This window comes from Hyperolius riggenbachi, chromosome 7 (genome assembly GCF_040937935.1).
Source record: "Hyperolius riggenbachi isolate aHypRig1 chromosome 7, aHypRig1.pri, whole genome shotgun sequence".
Taxonomy (NCBI): Eukaryota; Metazoa; Chordata; class Amphibia; order Anura; family Hyperoliidae; genus Hyperolius; species Hyperolius riggenbachi.
In genome coordinates this window covers 20,771,501-20,791,346 of record NC_090652.1, presented here as the reverse complement: position 1 = coordinate 20,791,346, position 19,846 = coordinate 20,771,501, and the positions used below count along the sequence as shown (strand labels likewise).

The following is a 19,846-nucleotide window of genomic DNA, read 5'->3' as shown; positions in this document are numbered from 1 at the left end:
ACTGTTCGGGTTCGCCTGAACTGCTCAATGGCCGGCCGAACAGGGCCCTTGTTCGGCCGAACAGGGCCCTGTTCGGCCGAATACGGCCCCCCTAAGGGGTCGCAGGCATAAGGGGGGAGCATGCCCCCCCACCCCCTCCGCTAGTGCTCCCCCCTCTGCCCGCTTCCCCATAAAAAAAGTTTAATGCAAGTTAAATAGTACCGGTGGCTGGCAGTGGAGTGAGGAGGAGGAGTCCGAGTAGGAGAGTGACGCGTTGAGGCCGGGCAGCGGGCGGTTCAGCGGTAGTACCCTTGTGGTACTTCCGCCCTTTCTCTGACCTCACATCCTCTACGTGATGACGCATACGAGGGTACGCGTGACGCGTACCCTCGTATGCAGAGGACGTGAGGTCAGAGAAAGGGTGGAAGTACCACAAGGGAACTACCGCTGAACCGCCCGCTGCCCGGCCTCAACGCGTCACTCTCCTACTCGGACTCCTCCTCCTCGGCCCGAACCCGAACATCCAGGTGTTCGCCCAACACTACTCTACACTCAAGAGACATTGAAAAAATAGTTTTACGGGAAAAAAAAATTCCATTTTAACTCCAGTTTTAAAATATATTTTTGTTGCGTCAAAGTGAAAAAAAACATTTTGTTTTCAAAATTTGGTGTGGTTTTTATGAATTTATTGTTTGTTTTTTTTCACTATTAAATTTTTATTAGCAGAACCAAGCTAATATACAAACGTTTAAGACAATGCATAGGATATCTGAGAATGTAAAGTATACAAGGTAGGATAAAGTTTAGCACTCTAGTACACTTTTATAGTCCATTGAAACAAGGCAAGAAGGTGACAATAGAACACTATACCATCAAAATTTCAGCTCACAATGGAGCTATAACAGGAATAAAAGTATACCAAAATCCTTGCTATGCTGAAAATACCTAAGTAGTATACAGTGCTCTGTTTATCTATGCATTTGTCTCCCATGTGCCATCATGCAAGCTAGGGGATAAGGAGTAAAGATGGGGGAACGAAAAGAAGGAGAAAGGAACAGGAGTGAGGGATAGGATCGAAGAAAGTTATTAAGCTATCAGCTTCTTGTAGTCATCTGAGCATTGGAACTCTGTCCACACCGACCAAGTAATAGCATATTGATCTGACCGATCTGTTGAGAGAAGGATCAATCTTTCCATGATCTCAGTTGTGTCAACCTTCTGTAACCATGCTTTAATTGATGGGGGGTTTTGGGATTTCCAATGTAGAGGGATGAGGGCTCTCGCTGCATTTACCAGGTGTATCGTCAGGGATTTCTTATATCTTTTTACTGGGGTATGTGTATCATGCAGAAGAAAGAAGCTTGGACTAAAGACCAGAGTCGAGCAAGTGATCTTTTCTATTAGTTTATGGACAGATTTCCAGAAGTCGATCAAGGAGGGACAGGACCAGAACACATGGAGTATATCTGCATTTTGATTTCCACATCTCCAGCACAAATCTGAAACAGATGGAAAGAACCTGTGCAGGAGATTAGGGGTCCTGTACCACCTGGTCAAAATCTTGTATCCTGTCTCTTGTGTCGAGACATTCAGGGACCATTTGTGATTGAGGATAAGGATGTTTTGCCATTGTTTCTTGCCAAGGTTTAGACCTAAGTCCCTCTCCCACTTCTCTTGAAAGCTCAACTGCTCAGGACAGGATGACATCAGCAAAATTTGGTATAATCGTGAAATCAGATGGTTATGTGGGGCTGAAGATAAAATCAAGTTTTCGAAGGGCGTTAAGGATTTTACCCAATCAAACCTACCCTTTATCGAATTAATGTATGAACGTATATGAAAGAACTGCCAAAAGGTAAGTTTCTTGTCTTCCCTAAGGGTTTGCATTTCAGCCATGTTTTTCACCTGTCCGTTTACGATAAAGTCTAGAACCCTCGGGCAACTGTCTTTCGGCCATCTCTGTAAAAATGGTATATCAGCTTCTGATAGAAAATTAGGATTAGCTAAGAGTGGAGTTAGTTTGCTAGGGAAGGCCGACAGCCCCAGCGCTGGAAGGTACTTCCGCATACTTTTAATTGTAGTGGAAAGCAAAGGATTGTTCCACGATTTAATCATCTGGCTTGGGGTGTCAGCCCACCCCAGAGTGGAGGCCGAGCAGCTAGCAATTTCCTGTTCAATGAGGACCCATTTTTTAGGGGACGTAGCGTTTGCCCATTCAACCACTCTTGACAGTATAGAGGCGAGATGATACTTAAATAAATCTGGGATACCCATTCCACCTGAGTCTTTGGGGAGAGACAAGGTAGTGCGCTTGATGCGGGGTGGTTTGTGGCCCCAAATGAATCTGTCAATTTGGGTTTGTAGCGTGCGCAAGAAAAAAGCGGGGAGCGTAATTGGTAAACACTGGCTGATGTATAGGAACCGGGGTAGTATATTCATCTTGACTGATGCCATCCTGCCAAACCAAGACAGATGAGGCTTCTGGCCCCAAGACAGAATATCTGCCCTAAGAACCTCTCCAATCCGTGTGAAGTTCGCTTCAAATAGTTTGTGGAGGTCATTTGTAATGTCTATCCCTAAATATCGTAATGATTTCTCGGCCCAGAGGAAGGCAAATGAGGAACGGCATTTTTGGACTATCCCGGTATCTAAGGATACATTGAGGGCCTGGGATTTATGAAAGTTTATACGTAAGTTAGAGATTGCCCCAAATTCTTCAAATCTCGTGATCAAACGAGGCAAAGAGATAAGCGGGTCCTTAAGATAGAAAAGTAAGTCATCCGCAAAAGCTGCTACGACATGGTAAGTATTACCAATCCACAGCCCATTAATTGTCTTATCCTCTATGATTGCATTCAGGAAGGGCTCTAAGGTGAGTATATAAATCAAGGGGGAGAGGGGGCACCCCTGTCTAGTACCATTGGTGATCGTTAGTGGAGCGGATAGTACCCCATTTACCTTCACTCTGGCCAAGGGATTTGAATACAGTAGGCCAATCCAACCCTCCATTGCCGAACCTATGTTAAGGCGTGACAGGGTGGCGTGGATATAATCCCATGCCACCCTGTCAAAGGCCTTCTCTGCGTCTGTGGACAATATGAAGGTCCCTTTGACTGATTTTTTAGCATGTGAAATAACATCTATTGTCCTCATGACGTTGTCTTTGGATTCTCGGCCTGGGACGAAGCCAGCTTGATCTAGGTTAATGTGCTTAGGAATGTGTGGTAGTAATCTATTCGCCAAGATCTTTGCTAAGAGTTTGGCGTCTAGATTTAAGAGTGAGATCGGGCGATAATTAGAGCAATTTTGAATGTCTTTACCTTGTTTGGGAATCACGGCAATGTGAGCTTCCAGGAATTGTCTGGACGGATGCATACCTGGCGAGAGATTGTTAAAGGCTGCAACAAAAGCAGGGGCGAGGAGGATGCTACTAAAAGACTTGTAATATTGGGAAGTGAAGCCGTCCGGCCCGGGGGCCTTCCCTGGTTTGAGGGCTTTAATTGCAACCAGGAATTCGTCTGTTGATAATGGCGCTTCTAGGTCTTCTCTGTCTGAATTTGTTAGTTCTAAAGGTTTGGAGTATTTAGTAAGAAACTCTAAAATTAAATTTTGCCTTCTGGTTTGTTGGTTTGGATCTGGTTCCCCAGAATGCAGGTTATATAAAGAATTGTAGTAAAGACGAAACTCTTCAGCTATCTCATCAGATCTTACCAACTTGCGTTGTTGTTTATTGATAACTGATGGAATTTGGGAAGAAATCAGTTGCTTTCTCAGAGCTCTCGCCAGGTATTTTCCAGATTTATTGCCGGATTCGTAAAATATGCGTCTACCATTCAATATCTTTCTCCTGGCTTCGGAGAATAGTAGATGGTGGAGTTTAGTCCTAGTAGAGTTGAGTTCCTCAAGGGTCTGAACAGCTAGTGATCGTTTGTGTAATGACTCTAGTCTCGTTACCTCAGATGTTAATTGGAGGATACCCTCTTCTCGTTCTCTTTTTAGCTTTGCGCCCAGTCTAATTAGATTCCCCCTCACCACGGCCTTATGGGCCTCCCAGACCGTGAGGGGCGACACCTCAGGACCCGAGTTGGTAGAAAAATAATTGGAGAGCGTGTTGGAGATTGCTTCTTTTCTGCCGCTATCAGAGAGCAGATTTGGATTCAGCCTCCAACACCAGGTTTTGGATGTTTTGTTAGGGAAGCGGAGATTAAGAAATACTGGAGCATGATCCAAAATAATTTTGGTGCCTATGGAGGCGTCAGATATCATAGGTAAGTCTCTCTGTGACATAAAGATGTAATCAATTCTGGTATGTTTGTTATGTAGAGGGGAGAAGCAAGTGAAGTCTTTCTCTGTTGGATGTGAGATCCTCCACGTGTCCTGAAGAGTCAGCCCCCGTAAGATCGCCCTGATGGCATTCAAGGCTCTGTAGGAGATGGAGGAAGAGCCATTAGAACAATCGAGCAGAGGATTAAGTGGGACATTCAGGTCTCCACCTAGAATCAAAATGCCTCCATAAAAAGTTAAAAGTTCTGAAAGCACTGACTTCATAAACTTAGGTTGGTGTTGATTAGGGGCATAAAGAGCCACAAAAGTGAACTGTCTCTCTCCGATCATGCCCTTAACAAATAAATATCTACCCTCTGGATCCCGTCTGACATCTTGCATCACAAACGGGATACGCTTGTGTATGAGGATGGAGACTCCTTTTGTTTTTGTAGTAGGAGAGGTGGAGTGGAATGCTATAGGAAAGGTAGCATGAAGTTTTGTGGGAATATGATGTGCTCTCAGATGAGTCTCCTGGAGGAGTACAACATCTACTTTTTCTTTTTTTAAGTAATTAAACACCACCGTCCTTTTTTCAGGTGTATTGATCCCATTTACGTTAATGGAAGCAAGTTTTAGGAGTTCCCACCCTGAGTTGTGGGTGTCATTATGCGATTGTCTTGCCATTTCTGGCAGACAGCTAATACTGTCAGACAGGATCCAATGGGGACCAATTGAAGATGTTCTGGGACAGTAAAGGTTAAAGAGAGTATAGAAAAGAAAAGGAAGTATGAGAAAGGCAAGGATCGTCTGGCACATGGGAGAGTTTGAGTATTTTACTGGAAGAAACAGCAAAACTGAAAATTAACCCGCTCAGGAACGATTTGGGGGGTCGCTCCTGGACTTCAATGGGAGATCAAAAGGTCAGCGTGCAAATCAATACACACTGGGCGGGAGGGTGACACTTGACGGTCTATAAGCAGAAAAACAGCAATTTAACCAAGTAACCCGCATAACCCGTCTATATAAACAGAAGGTGATCGTTAGGCCCTGATAATACTAATGTTAAATATATCATAACCTGTATATTTTAGCTATAGTTGTCATGTTAATAACCAAACCAGATTTCAAATTTAGCTAGACACATTGCTATGCTATTGCATTAAATCTAACAAGTAACATACTGAGAAGGTATTCTAGTAGCAGGTAAGAAGCGTCACACACAGGCCTGAGTAAAATGGGGAGCTGTGAAATTACTGTGTATTAAACAGAGGAGACATTATCAAAACTTTTGGCAGAGGGTGTACCCAAGTTACTACCTAGTGCCGACCCGGGTAAAAAATGTGGGTCGTCAAGAGGATTGTGCTGGGTGATGACCCATGATGGTTTAATACAGTTCAGTCCTCATCAGATTGGTCCTGACTCTGCTCACTGGCTGGAGTTTGTTCGGGCCTGGAGTCCTCCTCCTGGCCTGTTTGGGATTGCGTCATCTCGGAACTGTAACTCTGGGTGGTGGTAATTGAATCCAGTCCCGGGATCAGGCAAATACTCTCCCATGGAGGGATCTTTAGAGTAGGTAGGCCCAGATCTGCACAGAAGTCCCCAAGCTCAGCCGAGTTGCGGAGTAGAAACAGCTTGCCATTAGTAAAAACTGACAGAGCAAACGGGAATCTCCAGCGGTAAGTTAGGCCTTTATCTTTCAGAGCTTTCAGCAGCGGTTGGAGAGATCGCCTTTTAGACAGAGTGATAGGAGACAAGTCCTGATATAAATGAATAGGGTGTTCATTAAACAGAATCTCCTCTTGAGTTCTGGAAGCCTGCATAATTTCCTCTTTAAGAGGGAAAGACTCCAGGCAGCAGATAATGTCTCTTGGTTTCTCTGAGTCGATATTGCGGGGTTTCAGGGCTCTGTGGGCTCTGACAAAGTTTATCTCAGTTTCAGAAGATCTGTCAAGCAAATCATTAAAAATGGCCGACAGCGTTTTTTTTAGTGTTCTCCGCCGTTACAGATTCCGGCACTCCTCTCACCCTAATGTTGTTTCTTCTGCCTCTATTATCGAGGTCTTCGAGATGTGTAGAGTGGGCAGCTAGCAGAGTATTATGCAAGACCGCTGTCTGGTGAAGCACGGAAATCCGTGCATCTCTTTTAGTGCCCGCAGCTTCTAATGCGTTCATGGCGGCCACTTCAGCGCGTACTCCCGCAATGGCGGCATGTAACGAGGTTTTAATGTCCTCTGCCATCGCCCGTATGTCGGCGAGGGTAGAGGGTCGTTCACCCACCTTTGAGCTGTGAGGAGGAGAGGACTCTGAAGGAGAGGAGGAGGAAGCGGCCTTGGTGTCTTTCTCCTTCGCCAGCGCCATCTTAGCCGGCAGGGCTGTGCTTCTCTGGGTTCTGAAGATCTCCGGAACAATTCTCCCTTGTTGTGATGGAGGGAGTTTGGGGTCTGTGAGGGTGCTTTGGGAGCTTCTAGTGCTTCTCATATCAGTTGGGAGCCAAAACGAAGCTTAGAAATGCAGCTTTAGACGGGTTCTGCGCGGGAGCTCTGGTTTAGGCAGCCATCTCCTTACGGCGCAGGGGAGGACTGGGACCTTTTGGCCTGGAGGGAAAACACAAACTAGAGGCCCATTTTCACGGCAGCCCGTGCTCAAATTACATCACACACGTGCCCCACGTGCTATATGCCAAAAGTCACATGGGAAATACAGTGAGGACACATGAGGTACAGCGTGACAGGTAAAGTATAATGCACTGGCAATGGGGGGAAGGGGGGGGGGGAGGGCACATAAAACATTTGAGTTACAATGGCCGGGGTATCCATCGCGTTCATTGTATAGCACTGGATCGACCACATCAGCCCGAGATTTCCCAGCATCTCAGATCAATACTATCAAACAATTTTCACCCGAAAACAGACAGATATTTTCCCACGGACCCTGCAGGAAAGCCTCTGCTCTGCATCATGCTGTTTATATTTACCAACTTGCCCACCCTCTAATTACTCTGTCATTAGGCATTGATTTCCCTCGGCCAGTCTAGTGGTTCACATTGCCTTATACAAAAACATGTACCAGGCACTGTACTAGCCCTAAAACATTAAATGAGAGGCAGCCTGGGGGGAAATTTCCCCCCTTCCCCCCTGGCCAGTCCTCCCCTGTTACGGCGTCAAGCCACGCCCCCCATGAATTTATTGTTTTGTTGTAATGCGCAGGATTAAATGTTTAACATTCGAATCAAGCCCTATCTGTTCTGGAAAAAAAAAAACAGTACCAAAATTGTCTATTTCGGAAAAAGTGCAGAAGAATTATAAGCTGTGGAAATGTAACACTCCCAAAGGCAAAACAAATGCTCCGGTACTGAGAGCTGCTTTCACTGAAGGTAGTGAAGTGGTTAAGTAAAAGGGGTATGGAGGCTGCCATATTTATCTCCTTTTAAGCAATACCAGTTGCCTGGCTGTCCTGCTGATCCTTCCCACATCAGTAATGTCTGAATCCCACACCTAAAATAATCATGTGACTAATCACAGTCAGAGCACCTGATCTGCATATTTGTTCAGGGGCTGTGACTAAAAATATAAGAGGCAGAGGATCAGCAGGACTGCCAGACAATGTGCATTGTTTAAAAGGAAATCAATATGTCATATTTCTCTCACTTCAGGTGTGCCTCCTTTACACTGGTAATCTCAAAACGCTCGCAAACTCACTAGCATTTTGCAAAGCGATTTTCCAGCGATTTTGGAGTGATTGCATTTTGCGATTCTATAACATTGAAAAGCAATCGATTCAAAAGTGCTAAATGCTTCTATGATTTCAGCAAATCGCTGGCAATCGCTAAGTGTGAACACTGCCCGGCCCCTACACATTGCAGTAGAACTTTTTCGAAACGTTAGCGATCGCCAGCTGCTGAAATCTCTAGTAAAACTCTCCAGTGTGAATGAGGCTTAGAGATTTCCCCTGTCTTCCCCTGTCCTGTGAAACAAGAAACTTTGGAGTTTTTGGGGAAAACACATTACTGGCTATTCTTCCTTATGATGTAGTAGTAAATGAAAGTGAAACAGATTTGGACTGGGAAGTTCTCCTGTGTAGTGTTGTACGATTGGGGTAAAGTTCACAGCCCAGAGACAGAGTGGCCATGGCTGCTGTCAGAGGTCTCCTGCTTCTGTCACTGTTCCAGGCTTGTAAGTATTCATCTTTTATTACTTTTATGTGACATACTGGGTGGAGGGGAGATTACCGGTGACATGTCACCGAATAGCACAATATTCCTCTCTGCTGCTGCTCTGTGCTGTCACAAGTCTGGGAGTGTAACACTGACTGCCACATCATGTGACTCTCATACAGATCTACAGAGTTCTTTATAACATGCAGCCATACGGGACAAAATCTGTCCTACAGTGCAGAGTTTCTCACTACCGTTCCCTAGAGATGGTGGTTGCCCACCTCTTATTGGGAATGCCATCATCTCAAGTACCCCTTGACACATATTTGCTAGGAGAACTCCCTAATTATGTTTTTTTTTTTTTTGAAAGCAAGTCAAGTTTATTGATCAAAGTAAAACATACATAGTCCGAGTTTACATAAGATATATATGGGAACAGTGTCAGTGAGGCTTATGAAGGAGTACAGTAATACAATCAGGATAATTGCTTAACCAGATCTGCTTTCAGAACTTAAATCCCAACAAAAAAAAAAAAAAACATTAACAGCAATAACATTAACATAGCCTGTTACTTGAGAATAGGTATCAAGATCTTAGAAGGGTAATAATTGAACCAGTGTGGGGGGGGGGGGGGAGAGGGGGGGGGAGCAGGGAGAGGACCCAGAAGGAAGGAGACCTTTCTGTGGAGGCCATATATTACTGTATGAAAAAGGATTGATCATGGAAGGTGTATTTATATTGTAATAACCAAGTAGTTTACCTGCGGGTGCGAGGGGAGTCTATCCATATTCTCCAGATGTTATTGAATTTGGTTAGAGTGCCACTTTTTTCATAAATGGCCTTTCGAAGTGGAATAACTTTATTAACACAGCTGATCCATTCAGAACGGGTAGGAATTGTAGGGAGTATCCAATATCGGGTAAGGAGTTTTCGGGCTATATGTAGAACTTCTAAAGTAAAGCGTTGGGTGTTTTTATCCGAAATTGTATTTGGAAAAATATGAAGTAGGCAAATCTTTGGATCACATGTAATCGGACAGCCCATGTAATCATTTAAGAATTTGACAATTTGAGCCCAATATGTATTTACTTCTGGACAGGACCAGACCATATGAAAAAAGGTGCCTCTGTCTATCGTACATTTGGGGCAGTTTGGAGAGACTCCAGGTTTAAATTTGGAGAGGCGGACTGGGGTAAGAAAAGCTCTGTGCAGGACATACAGATAAATTAACCTGTCAGGGGCATGCGGGGATACCAGCAAAACCCTATCAAGAGAGTCTTCCCATTCCTGATTATCTATCGTGCCAACATCTACTTCCCATAGTAGCTTGCGTGAGTTAGCTTTGACGCTAGCCTCAGGGGAAATAATTGCATTGTATAACATGGTTATTAGATGCTTAGAGATGCTATCCCCCAGTATGTCATAAATAATTGTGTCTTTCAATTAAGTTGGGAGAAGGTCGAATTTTTTGTAGAGGGTGTGAGTTAGTTGCATATATTTATAAAAGGCAGTGCTTTGCAACTGAAATTCCTCAGCCACCTGAGCAAACGATTCAACCATATTTCCCTGCATCAATTGAAAGAGAAACTTTATCCCTTTACTTATCCAAAAGGTATTGTCAGTTAGCTTGCATAATTCCTTTAGGCTTTGATTTTCCCACAGTGGGAGATGTTTGATCGTGTTGGTGTGAAGTGACTTTTGGTGAGCCTTATCCCAGACAATAAACATTTGCTTGAGTGTTGGAGGGAGCCTTCGGAAGTGTGGGACACCCCTTCTGCCCTTTAGTAAATTGTACAGTGGATCAGTGTATCGCACCCCCAGTTCGTCAAAAAGAAGAGACTGTAGAGTCTCCCTGCCTTCCCTAAATCCATCATAAAGTAGAGACAACTGAGCTGCTAAGTAATACGAGTGACAATCAGGTAGTGCTATTCCGCCCATATCCTTGGGACGTTGCAGTATCGATAAGGATAATCTATGTCTATGGTTAGACCAAATGAATTGTGTGAGTTGTGCGTTCAGTTTCTCAAATTTAGCTGGTGGGAGGTATTCAGGAGAATGCCAGGTAACATACAATATCTTGGGGAGCAGAATCATTTTAAATATATTGGCACGGCCCAGAGTTGACAATGGTAATTTTTCCCATGACCGAAGTCTTGTAATCATAAACTGCAGTAGGGGAGTCAAGTTAAGGCTATCATATTCTGTTATTGATCTTGATATATTTATACCGAGGTAGCGGAACACACTAACCCACTGCAAAGGGGATTCCAGCTGGTCTTTCGTTGGAGCAAATGTATCTACTGGTAGGATGGAGGATTTGGACCAATTTATACGTAGCCCTGAGAAAAGACCAAATGTAGAGATGGCAGCGAGAGCCACCCTCAGGGAACCACCCGGGTCTGACAGATATAGGAGCATATCATCCGCATATAAGCTGACTTTTTCCACAATATCACCTTTTTCCCATCCCCCAATTCTACCTTCATTTCTGATTAATGCTGCCAGTGGCTCTATGGCCAGGTCAAAGAGCAGGGGGGATAAGGGACATCCTTGGCGTGTTCCACGTTGTAGTAGAAAAGAGGGTGACAGCCAACCATTCACTTTGACCCTGGCCACAGGGCCACTGTAGAGCAGGCGGACCCAAGAAGAGAATTTATTTCCAAATCCAAATTTATTTAAAACTGCAAAGAGGAAGTCCCATTCTATTGTATCAAAAGCTTTTTCTGTGTCTAATGACACTAGAACACGAGTGCCAACATTGCTATGTTTAGCTTGCAAATTGATATATAAACGACGCAGATTCAAAGCCGTGGATCTATTAGAGATAAATCCAGACTGATTTCTATGAACGAGATCCACTATCACAGTATTTAGTCTACTTGCTACTACTTTAGCTAGAATTTTAATATCTGTCTGCAGTAATGATATTGGACGATATGAGCTGCATTCTTGAGGATTTTTCCCAGGTTTTAAAATGAGGGAGATAATTGCTTCTCGCATTGAGTAGGGTAGTTCACCTTGTTCCAGTGCTACGTTATATAATTTTAGCAAAATAGGGCTGAGTGTAGTTGCCAGCTCTTTATATAGTTCTGCCGGAAGGCCGTCAGAGCCAGGGGACTTAGAGGAGGGAAGAGACGCTATGGCGTCATTGATCTCTGTCATAGTGATGGGTCTGTCTAATAATAGAGTCTGAGATTCCGTAAGGGTAGGTAAATTTATCTGTGCAAGGTATTCATTAATTTCGGTAGGTGATTTGGATGTCTGTTTAGCATATAGGGTAGTATAGTAGAGTTCAAATCGTTTTAGTATTGCAGCAGGTTCTGTTAGGATTTGGCCACTCGCTTCAGCAATATGGGTGATCACCTGTGGTGTCTCCCGCTGCCTGGATATCTTGGCTAACAGAGCACCGCATTGGTCACCTGATTCGTACCATCCCTGCTTTGCAAAAAGTAATTTACGATTGGCCTTTTCCACCAATATGTGTTCGTATGCAGTTAATTTAGATTTATAATTCTGTTCCGTGATTAGAGTAGGTAAAAAAGAGAGGAGCGCTCTGAGATTTCCAGCAATGATAGATCAATTAACACTAGGAAAGGTCTCACCTAGTATTAGTGTGGCCGGTACAGCGTACTCAGCCGCGATTCGCATGCGTCCCTATTAGGCAGCCGGGGACCGGGCTCTCCGTGGCAGCAAGGCAGAGACAGGGCGGAGGCGACGTCACCAGCTCCAGACCTCCTTGCGATGGTAGCGAGGACGTCTGTTCAAACACACGCTGAAAGGCGTGGTGAGCAGCGTCCAATTGTCCGTGAATGGTAAAAATAGAGGCAGGGGAATAGACTGGCCACAGTGTTACAATATGGCACAAAATACATATGGGACTATAAAATAAAGGTTTATTAAAATGACAACGCGTTTCCCGGAGGAACATCCTCCGCTTTCTCAAGTCTTACATTTACAATTGACAAGCACAATCCTTTATACAGCATACATCCTACATGATAGCCAATCAGCTTAGCCTGGGAAATGACCTCAAGGGATCCTAATGATCCTAATAGATCCGAAACTACCTTAGTACCCTTAGTAGAAAGGAAAGGAAAGTCTATTAGTTACTATGCATGCACTAAGATAGTAAGGCAGGTAATCAGTCACCCAGTGCATAGTGGAGGAAATCTAGCAAGGACCAGAAGTAAAACATAAAAGTTCCCACTGCAGTTTGAACTCCCACATTCTCCAAAGTATAACGTGACAATACAGAGCCATCAAAAACCCCTAATAAGGACTCATGGGTTCGAACTAGGACCCAAAGGGACAATTATCAATTTATAACATACATACACACATCAAGGTGCGCATGTACAGTTAACCTATATGAACATACATATGAGTCTGGGGGCCCGGTTCACAAAAGAGCGCCCACCCCCAGCGCGGCCGTCCCCGCGCGAATCCCCGGCGTCCCCGCGCGAATCTCCGCGCCCGCGCGCAACCAGACGCCCTGCTGTATAAAGGATTGTGCTTGTCAATTGTAAATGTAAGACTTGAGAAAGCGGAGGATGTTCCTCCGGGAAACGCGTTGTCATTTTAATAAACCTTTATTTTATAGTCCCATATGTATTTTGTGCCATATTGTAACACTGTGGCCAGTCTATTCCCCTGCCTCTATTTTTACCATTCACGGACAATTGGACGCTGCTCACCACGCCTTCCAGCGTGTGTTTGAACAGACGTCCTCGCTACCATCGCAAGGAGGTCTGGAGCTGGTGACGTCGCCTCCGCCCTGTCTCTGCCTTGCTGCCACGGAGAGCCCGGTCCCCGGCTGCCTAAGAGGGACGCATGCGAATCGCGACTGAGTACGCTGTACCGGCCACACTAATACTAGGTGAGACCTTTCCTAGTGTTAATTGATCTATCATTGCTGGAAATCTCAGAGCGCTCCTCTCTTTTTTACATATTCCTCTAGTGATTAACATGGGAGCAGCCGAGTGATTGTCGGGTGGCCAGATCGCACCTTGAGGGGCTCACTACCCCAGAACTTTTTACGTGATTAGAGTAGGGGAAGCAGTATATGTCTGTTCTGCATTAGCTAGATCAGTTTTGGCAGACTGTTCCTGCTGTGCAGATGCTGCTTTGCATTTTTTAATTTCTTTACAAAAGATATACTTAATATGCAATTTTAACACGCTCCAAATTGAAGCATAGGAGGCTTCCTCTCCCTGGGCATCCACATACTCCCGTATGAGTCGTTCCATAGATATCGTGGGCAAAATTTTAGTTATCCAAAATGAGTTTAACTTCCATAGATCAGCTCGTGGCGGAAAGACCCAAGAAAAAACTGCTTTACATGGAGAGTGGTCTGACAACACTGCAGGTAAATACTCTATAGACTTACAATTTGGTAAAAGTGAATCACTAGTAAGAATATAATCAATGCGTGAACGTGAATGATGGGACGCTGAGTAACAGGAGTATGATGATGCCCCAGGAAAGAACTTATGCCATACATCAGTTACGGATACAATCTGTAGCATTTGCAGCAACTTAGTAGGTGCAGTGGAGGTGCTAGCATTGGGGTATTTATCAAGAGACGGGAACAGTACATAATTGAAATCCCCTAGCCATACAGCGGGCAAGTGTGGAAATTTAGCCATATAGGATAATGCTTTTTTAATTACATCGTATTGAAAAGGTGGGGGTATGTATATTGCAATTATGAGAATTGGCACGTTATAGAGAGTGCAGTTCAAAAAGATAAATCTGCCATCACTGTCAATTTTACTATCGCAGTGTTGAAAGTAGGCTCTGCGTGTGATTAAGATAGAGACTCCACGGGAGTGAGAGGTGTGTAGAGAGTGGTAGCTCCACCCTATCCAGGGCCTAGATACTGCTCTGGTTAATGAATCATCTAAGTGAGTCTCTTGTATAGCTATCACGTCCACCGCATATTTCCTTAAAGTGTTCAAAATCACAGATCTTTTGATTTTATCTCTTATACCCCGCACATTCCAGGTTATAAAAGAAACTTTAGCCTCCATGAGATAGTATTAACATTTGGTCCTCCCGTCCACCCCCATTCCCCGCGACCCCCACACAAACAGCATAGTATACAGGCTTAAAACAGAAAACTAGATAAACTCCCAGCTCCTTGCCATTAAAACGTGACCGGAGCATTACTCCCAATACAACATAGTCTCTGAGGTGATGACTCTTCCTTAACCAATCTGCAGGGTGCAGGGCTTCATAACAGAAGTATGGCCTTATACTAGTAAAGTCAGTCACCCCAGGGGGGGTAAGAACAAGTTCCAACGCAGACATGTAATGAGCAGGGCGGCCCAATCTCGCCCCGGCAATAAGAAAAGATAAAGCGTAGCATCAGTGGCATCCTACCATGCTGCGTAGTAGATGTAAAAAATAATATTGAACGGAATATAGTTTACTTCACGATAACTGAACTGTGAGGTAGTACTTACAGCATAGAGGGATGTTTGTAGGATCACTCAGAGGAAACAAGATAGTCCTTGTAGACATAGCAGGCATAGGTCCTAGGAATCTCGCAGCGGAGATGCTGCTGTTGTTGGGCGTTTATCAAGCCAGGAGAAGACTTCAGAGGCTGTGGTAAAGAAGTGTGTTTCCCCATCAGCGATTACCCATAGGCGGGCAGGGAATAGCATGGCATACTGTATCCCACGTTGTCGGAGCTTTCGTTTCGCCTCGATGAAGCTAGCGCGCATTTTTTGCATCTCCACACCGAAATCAGGAAAAATAGAGATGGTGACATTCTCCATTTGTATATCTCCCTTCTCTCGAGACAGACGCAGCACCGTGTCGCGATCTCTGAAGTGGAGTAACCGCCCGATGAAGGTGCGGGGTTTGGCGCCAACAGGTTGAGGCCTAGAGGGGATCCGATGGGCCCGTTCCACAGAAAAGCACGTAGTGAAGGCATCACGGCCGAAGTGCTCAGTGAGAAACCGCTCTAAGAATTCCTCGGCGTTATCTCCCTCTGCTTTCTCCGGCAGGCCTATAAGGCGGATGTTATTCCGTCGAAGACGGTTTTCCATGTCTTCTTGCCGGAGAAGCATGGTTCTCACCTGAGATTGTGTAGAACACAGTTCACGTGGAAGATGTCTCGTGTCGTCCTCCAGGGCGGAGATACGCCTCTCCGTTTCCCTTACTCTCTCCCGTAGGTTCCCCATGTCAGCACGGATTAACTGGATATCAGCCTTAACCTCGTCTACCTTCGTTGTGAAGGTATCTGTTAGCGAGGCATGCATCGTGTTGATAGCTTCCAATATTTGTGCAGTGTCCGGCGGGGAGACGTCCTCAGTCTCTGGAGGGGGATCCGGCACCACGCCATCTTGGATCGGCTGCCTGTATTTGTCAAGCGGGCCTACTGTCTTCTCTTTGTCCTTATCTCTGTTTGTTGGAGGCATAGTTACGCTGCGGATTCCCTGGCGTTCTACCCAGGTAGTATAAAGTGTTTTCTCCCTCAATAATGAGCAGGATGGAGAAGGATTAAGGTTGCCGGAGAGCAGAGCTCAGGAACACACGTCTGCTCACATGCCCGTGCTAGCCACACCCCCCCCTAATTATGTTTAAAGGACAACTGTAGTGAGTTTTATGGAGGCTGCCATTTTTTTTTAACTTGTGAATAATACCAGTTGCCTGGCAGTACTGCTGGTGTATTTGGCTTCCGTAGTGTCTAAATCACACCAGAAACAAGCATGCAGCTAATCTTGTCAGATCTGACAATAATGCCAGAAACATCTGATCTGCTGCATGCTTGTTATGGGTCTATGGCTGAAAGTATTAGAGGCAGAGGATCAGCAGGGTTGCCAGGAAACTGGCATTGCTTAAAAGGAAATAAATATGGCCGCCTCCACATCCCTCTCATTTCCGTTGTCCTTTAAATGTTTTTTTAAAACATTTCTTTGAGTACTTACTCAACTACAAATACTTACTCAGGCTAGCTTTATATGTGATTTGTTTTTTTCATCTATTCATCCATTTATTCTCAAACCCCTATAATGGTTTCCCCTACTTACAAGGAGGTTGTTTGTAAGTTGAATTTGTAGGTTTTCTGTGTTAACCAAGTAAAACCTGGATAAATGATTTACTCTGGATTTGGTCATATAGTATAAACCTTTTTTCAGTTGTTTTCAATGCACCTTTAAAGTATTTATAACAGTTTATACAATACTGTAAACAATAAACAAGAAAAATATGTCATAAAAAGCAGTATTGTATATTTTGTACATGAAGACAACTTTGTTTGTATCTCTAAAATGTTGTAACTTGAGTTTTTGTAAGTAGAGAACTGCTTGTAATAGACTGACTATAAAAATTCCAAATACCTTTAAAACCAAGTCCCCCCGGCAGTTATGTAACAATGGCCCACTGGACCCCCACCGCAACTGCCTGATCCTCCCTTCCGCCATGCCACTTTATCTGCTTTCTCCAGCGATGGGCTGTCCTCTCCTCTCTATGCAGCAATGCAATGTGCCACAGATACCTCAGCTCTTTGCCAGGCCCCTGAAGCGAGTCACGTGACATGCAGTGGAGTTATGCTGCACAGCATGTGACTGTAAAGAGGAGTGAGGAGGATTTGTTGGGAAGAGGCAGGGCTGTATTTAGGGTTTGGGCTCCCCTAGGCACCCCAAACCTATGGCGCCCTCCCCCCCCAGGAGAACAATGGCGCGCCGCTGCGAAAAAATGGGCGGGGTCACAGAATGCAGTGGGCGTGGCCATAACACAGTGGATGTGGCCAATTAAAATATCCTAGTAAGAGTGCAGCCCAAAGTCAGTGGGGCCACGGTTTCTCCCTGGGTATGAGTAAAGTGACCTTAAAAAAGCAAGTAGGAAATGTTCCCCCCCCAACCCCCCCCCCCCCCCCCACACACACACACATTAGCCAGTGTTCTCTCGCACAAAATAGTGGTAGGTATTAAAGTGTGAGCTCCTCTGAGAAAAGTCAGTAACATGACTGTTCTCTGCAAAGTGCTGCAGAAGATGCCAGTGCTATATAAATACATAATAATATGGTAGGGCATTAGACTATGGGAGAATTAGATTGTAAGCTCCTCAGAGGATAGTCAGTGACATGACTACGTACTCCGTGAAGTACTGCTGAAGATGTAAGTACAATATAGTACAGTGGTATGGCAGCATGATGGCGTAGTGGTTAGCACTCTCGCCTTGCAGCGCTGGGTTCCTGGTTCGAATCCTAGCCAGGTCAACATCTGCAAGGAGTTTGTATGTTCTCCCTGTGTCTGTGTGGGTTTTCTTAAGACACTCTGGTTTCCTCACACATCCCAACAACATACGATACAGATAAGTATAATGTTAATTGGCTTCCCCTAAAAATTGGCCCTAGACTACGATACATATATAGACATATGACTATGGTAGGGATTAGATTGTGAGCCCCTCTGTGGGACAGTTATGTGACAAAACAATACATACTCTGTACAGCGCTGCGTAATATGTTGGCGCTATATAAATAATTAGTATAAGTACAGTAGCCAGGTCTATAGGTGTCCAAATGTAGACATACTATAGGTGTTTTTACGCACGCAACGCCATTAAACCCTATGCGACGTTTCATGCGCACCGCACTAAACTCTGCTTTCCCTCAAAGCAGTGCTAACCTATTTAGTGCAATGCTTATCACGCCCAAAAGTCTTTAGGCGTGCTAACTAGGTTAGCACCGCTTTGTGAATCAAGCCCCATGACTATAATATTGGATACTCCAATTCTCAAATAAATTTGAGGCAAGGAACCTGCTAATAGTTTTCCATATACATAGAGATGGCCCGAACCTCCGATTTTAGGTTTGTGAACCGGGTACACGAATTTCCGCAAAAGGTTCAGTTCGCGCAAACTTTTGCGATCCGCAATAGACTTCAATGGGGATGCGAACTTTGAAAACTAGAAACACTTATGCTGGCTACAAAAGTGATGGAAAAGATGTTTCAAGGGGTCTAACACCTGGAGGGGGGCATGGCGGAGTGGGATACATGCCCAAAGTCCCGGGGAAAAATCTGGATTTGACGCAGAGTAGTGTTTTAAGGGCAGAAGTCACATTGCATGCTACAGTGGAGGCATAAAGTGCTTTAAAACATCTTGCATGTGTATGCATCAATCAGGGAGTGTAATTAGAGTACTGATTCACACTGACACACCAAACTCACTGTATAACGCACTGCAAACAGCTGTTTGCGTAGTAATGGCCGTGCTGGACTGGTGCGCACCATGGAGTGCAGGCTGTGACGGTGTTCAAGCCCATATGGTCGCCGGGCTGTGGTAGCTCAATGATACAACAACAATGACTGTCCAGCTGATCAAATTTGGTCTGTCCACAATGAAGCAACGACCTTATTATCTTCTTGTACGTAGGTAGGCATAGGTAGGTGCCCCAGTATAGGTAGGTAGGCATAGGTAGGTGCCCCAGTATAGGTAGGTAGGCATAGGTAGGTGCCCCAGTATAGGTAGGTAGGCATAGGTAGGAGTCCCAGTATAAGTAGGTAGGCATAGGTAGGTGCCCCAGTATAGGTAGGTAGGCATAGGTAGGTGCCCCAGTATAGGTAGGTAGGCATAGGTAGGAGTCCCAGTATAGGTAGGTAGGCATAGGTAGGTGCCCCAGTATAGGTAGGTAGGCATAGGTAGGTGCCCCAGTATAGGTAGGTAGGCATAGGTAGGTGCCCCAGTATAGGTAGGTAGGCATAGGTAGGAGTCCCATTATAGGTAGGTAGGCATAGATAGGTGTCCCAGTATAAATAGATAGGCATATGTAGGTGCCCCAGTAGTTAGCTAGGCATAGGTAGGAGACCCAGTATAGGTAGGTAGGCATAGGTAGGTGCCCCAGTAGTTAGCTAGGCATAGGTAGGGGTCCCAGTATAGGTAAGTAGGCATAGGTAGGTGTCCCAATATAGGTAGATAGGCATAGGTAGGTGTTCCAGTATAGGTAGGTAGGCATAGGTAGGTGCCCCAGTAGTTAGCTAGGCATAGGTAGGAGTCCCAGTATAAGTAGATAGGCATAGGTAGGTGCCCTACAGCCCTAGTATAGGTAGGTAGGTAGGCATAGGTAGGTGTCCCCGTATAGGTAATTAGGTACCCCAGTAGTTAGGTAGGCATAGGTAGGTGTCCCAGTATAGACAGTTAGGCAGGGCCTGGCTGGCACAGTAATAGCAAAGTCCAGCTGCAACAGATAGGGCTGTATAATGCAGTGTCAGTGGGTGTATTGCTGTAGAAAAGTGACACCACTTAAACAAACAGCAATTACAAGTTCTTTATGATCCCTCCAATCATCAGACACAATCAACAAGGTTAACACGTTTATTGATACAAGAAGATATAAAATACAAACTACAAAGTTATCTTAAAGAAGGCAAAGCTTAAGAGTATAATAAAATATAGTATTATAAACACATCACATCACCTTGTGTTTCTAGGTGTCCG

At 44.8% G+C, this 19,846-nt stretch overlaps 1 protein-coding gene across 1 annotated transcript in view; it reads left to right on the top strand.

Moving 5' to 3' along the window:
- The first annotated feature begins 8,333 nt into the window (after positions 1 to 8,333).
- LOC137525408 (uncharacterized) overlaps positions 8,334 to 19,846 on the top strand; it is an 84,373-nt gene continuing 72,860 nt past the window's right edge. The window contains exon 1 of the mRNA XM_068246484.1: positions 8,334 to 8,417. Coding sequence (XP_068102585.1) covers positions 8,372 to 8,417 — 46 coding nt within the window. The 5' untranslated portion in view covers positions 8,334 to 8,371. The remainder of the gene's footprint in view (positions 8,418 to 19,846) is intronic.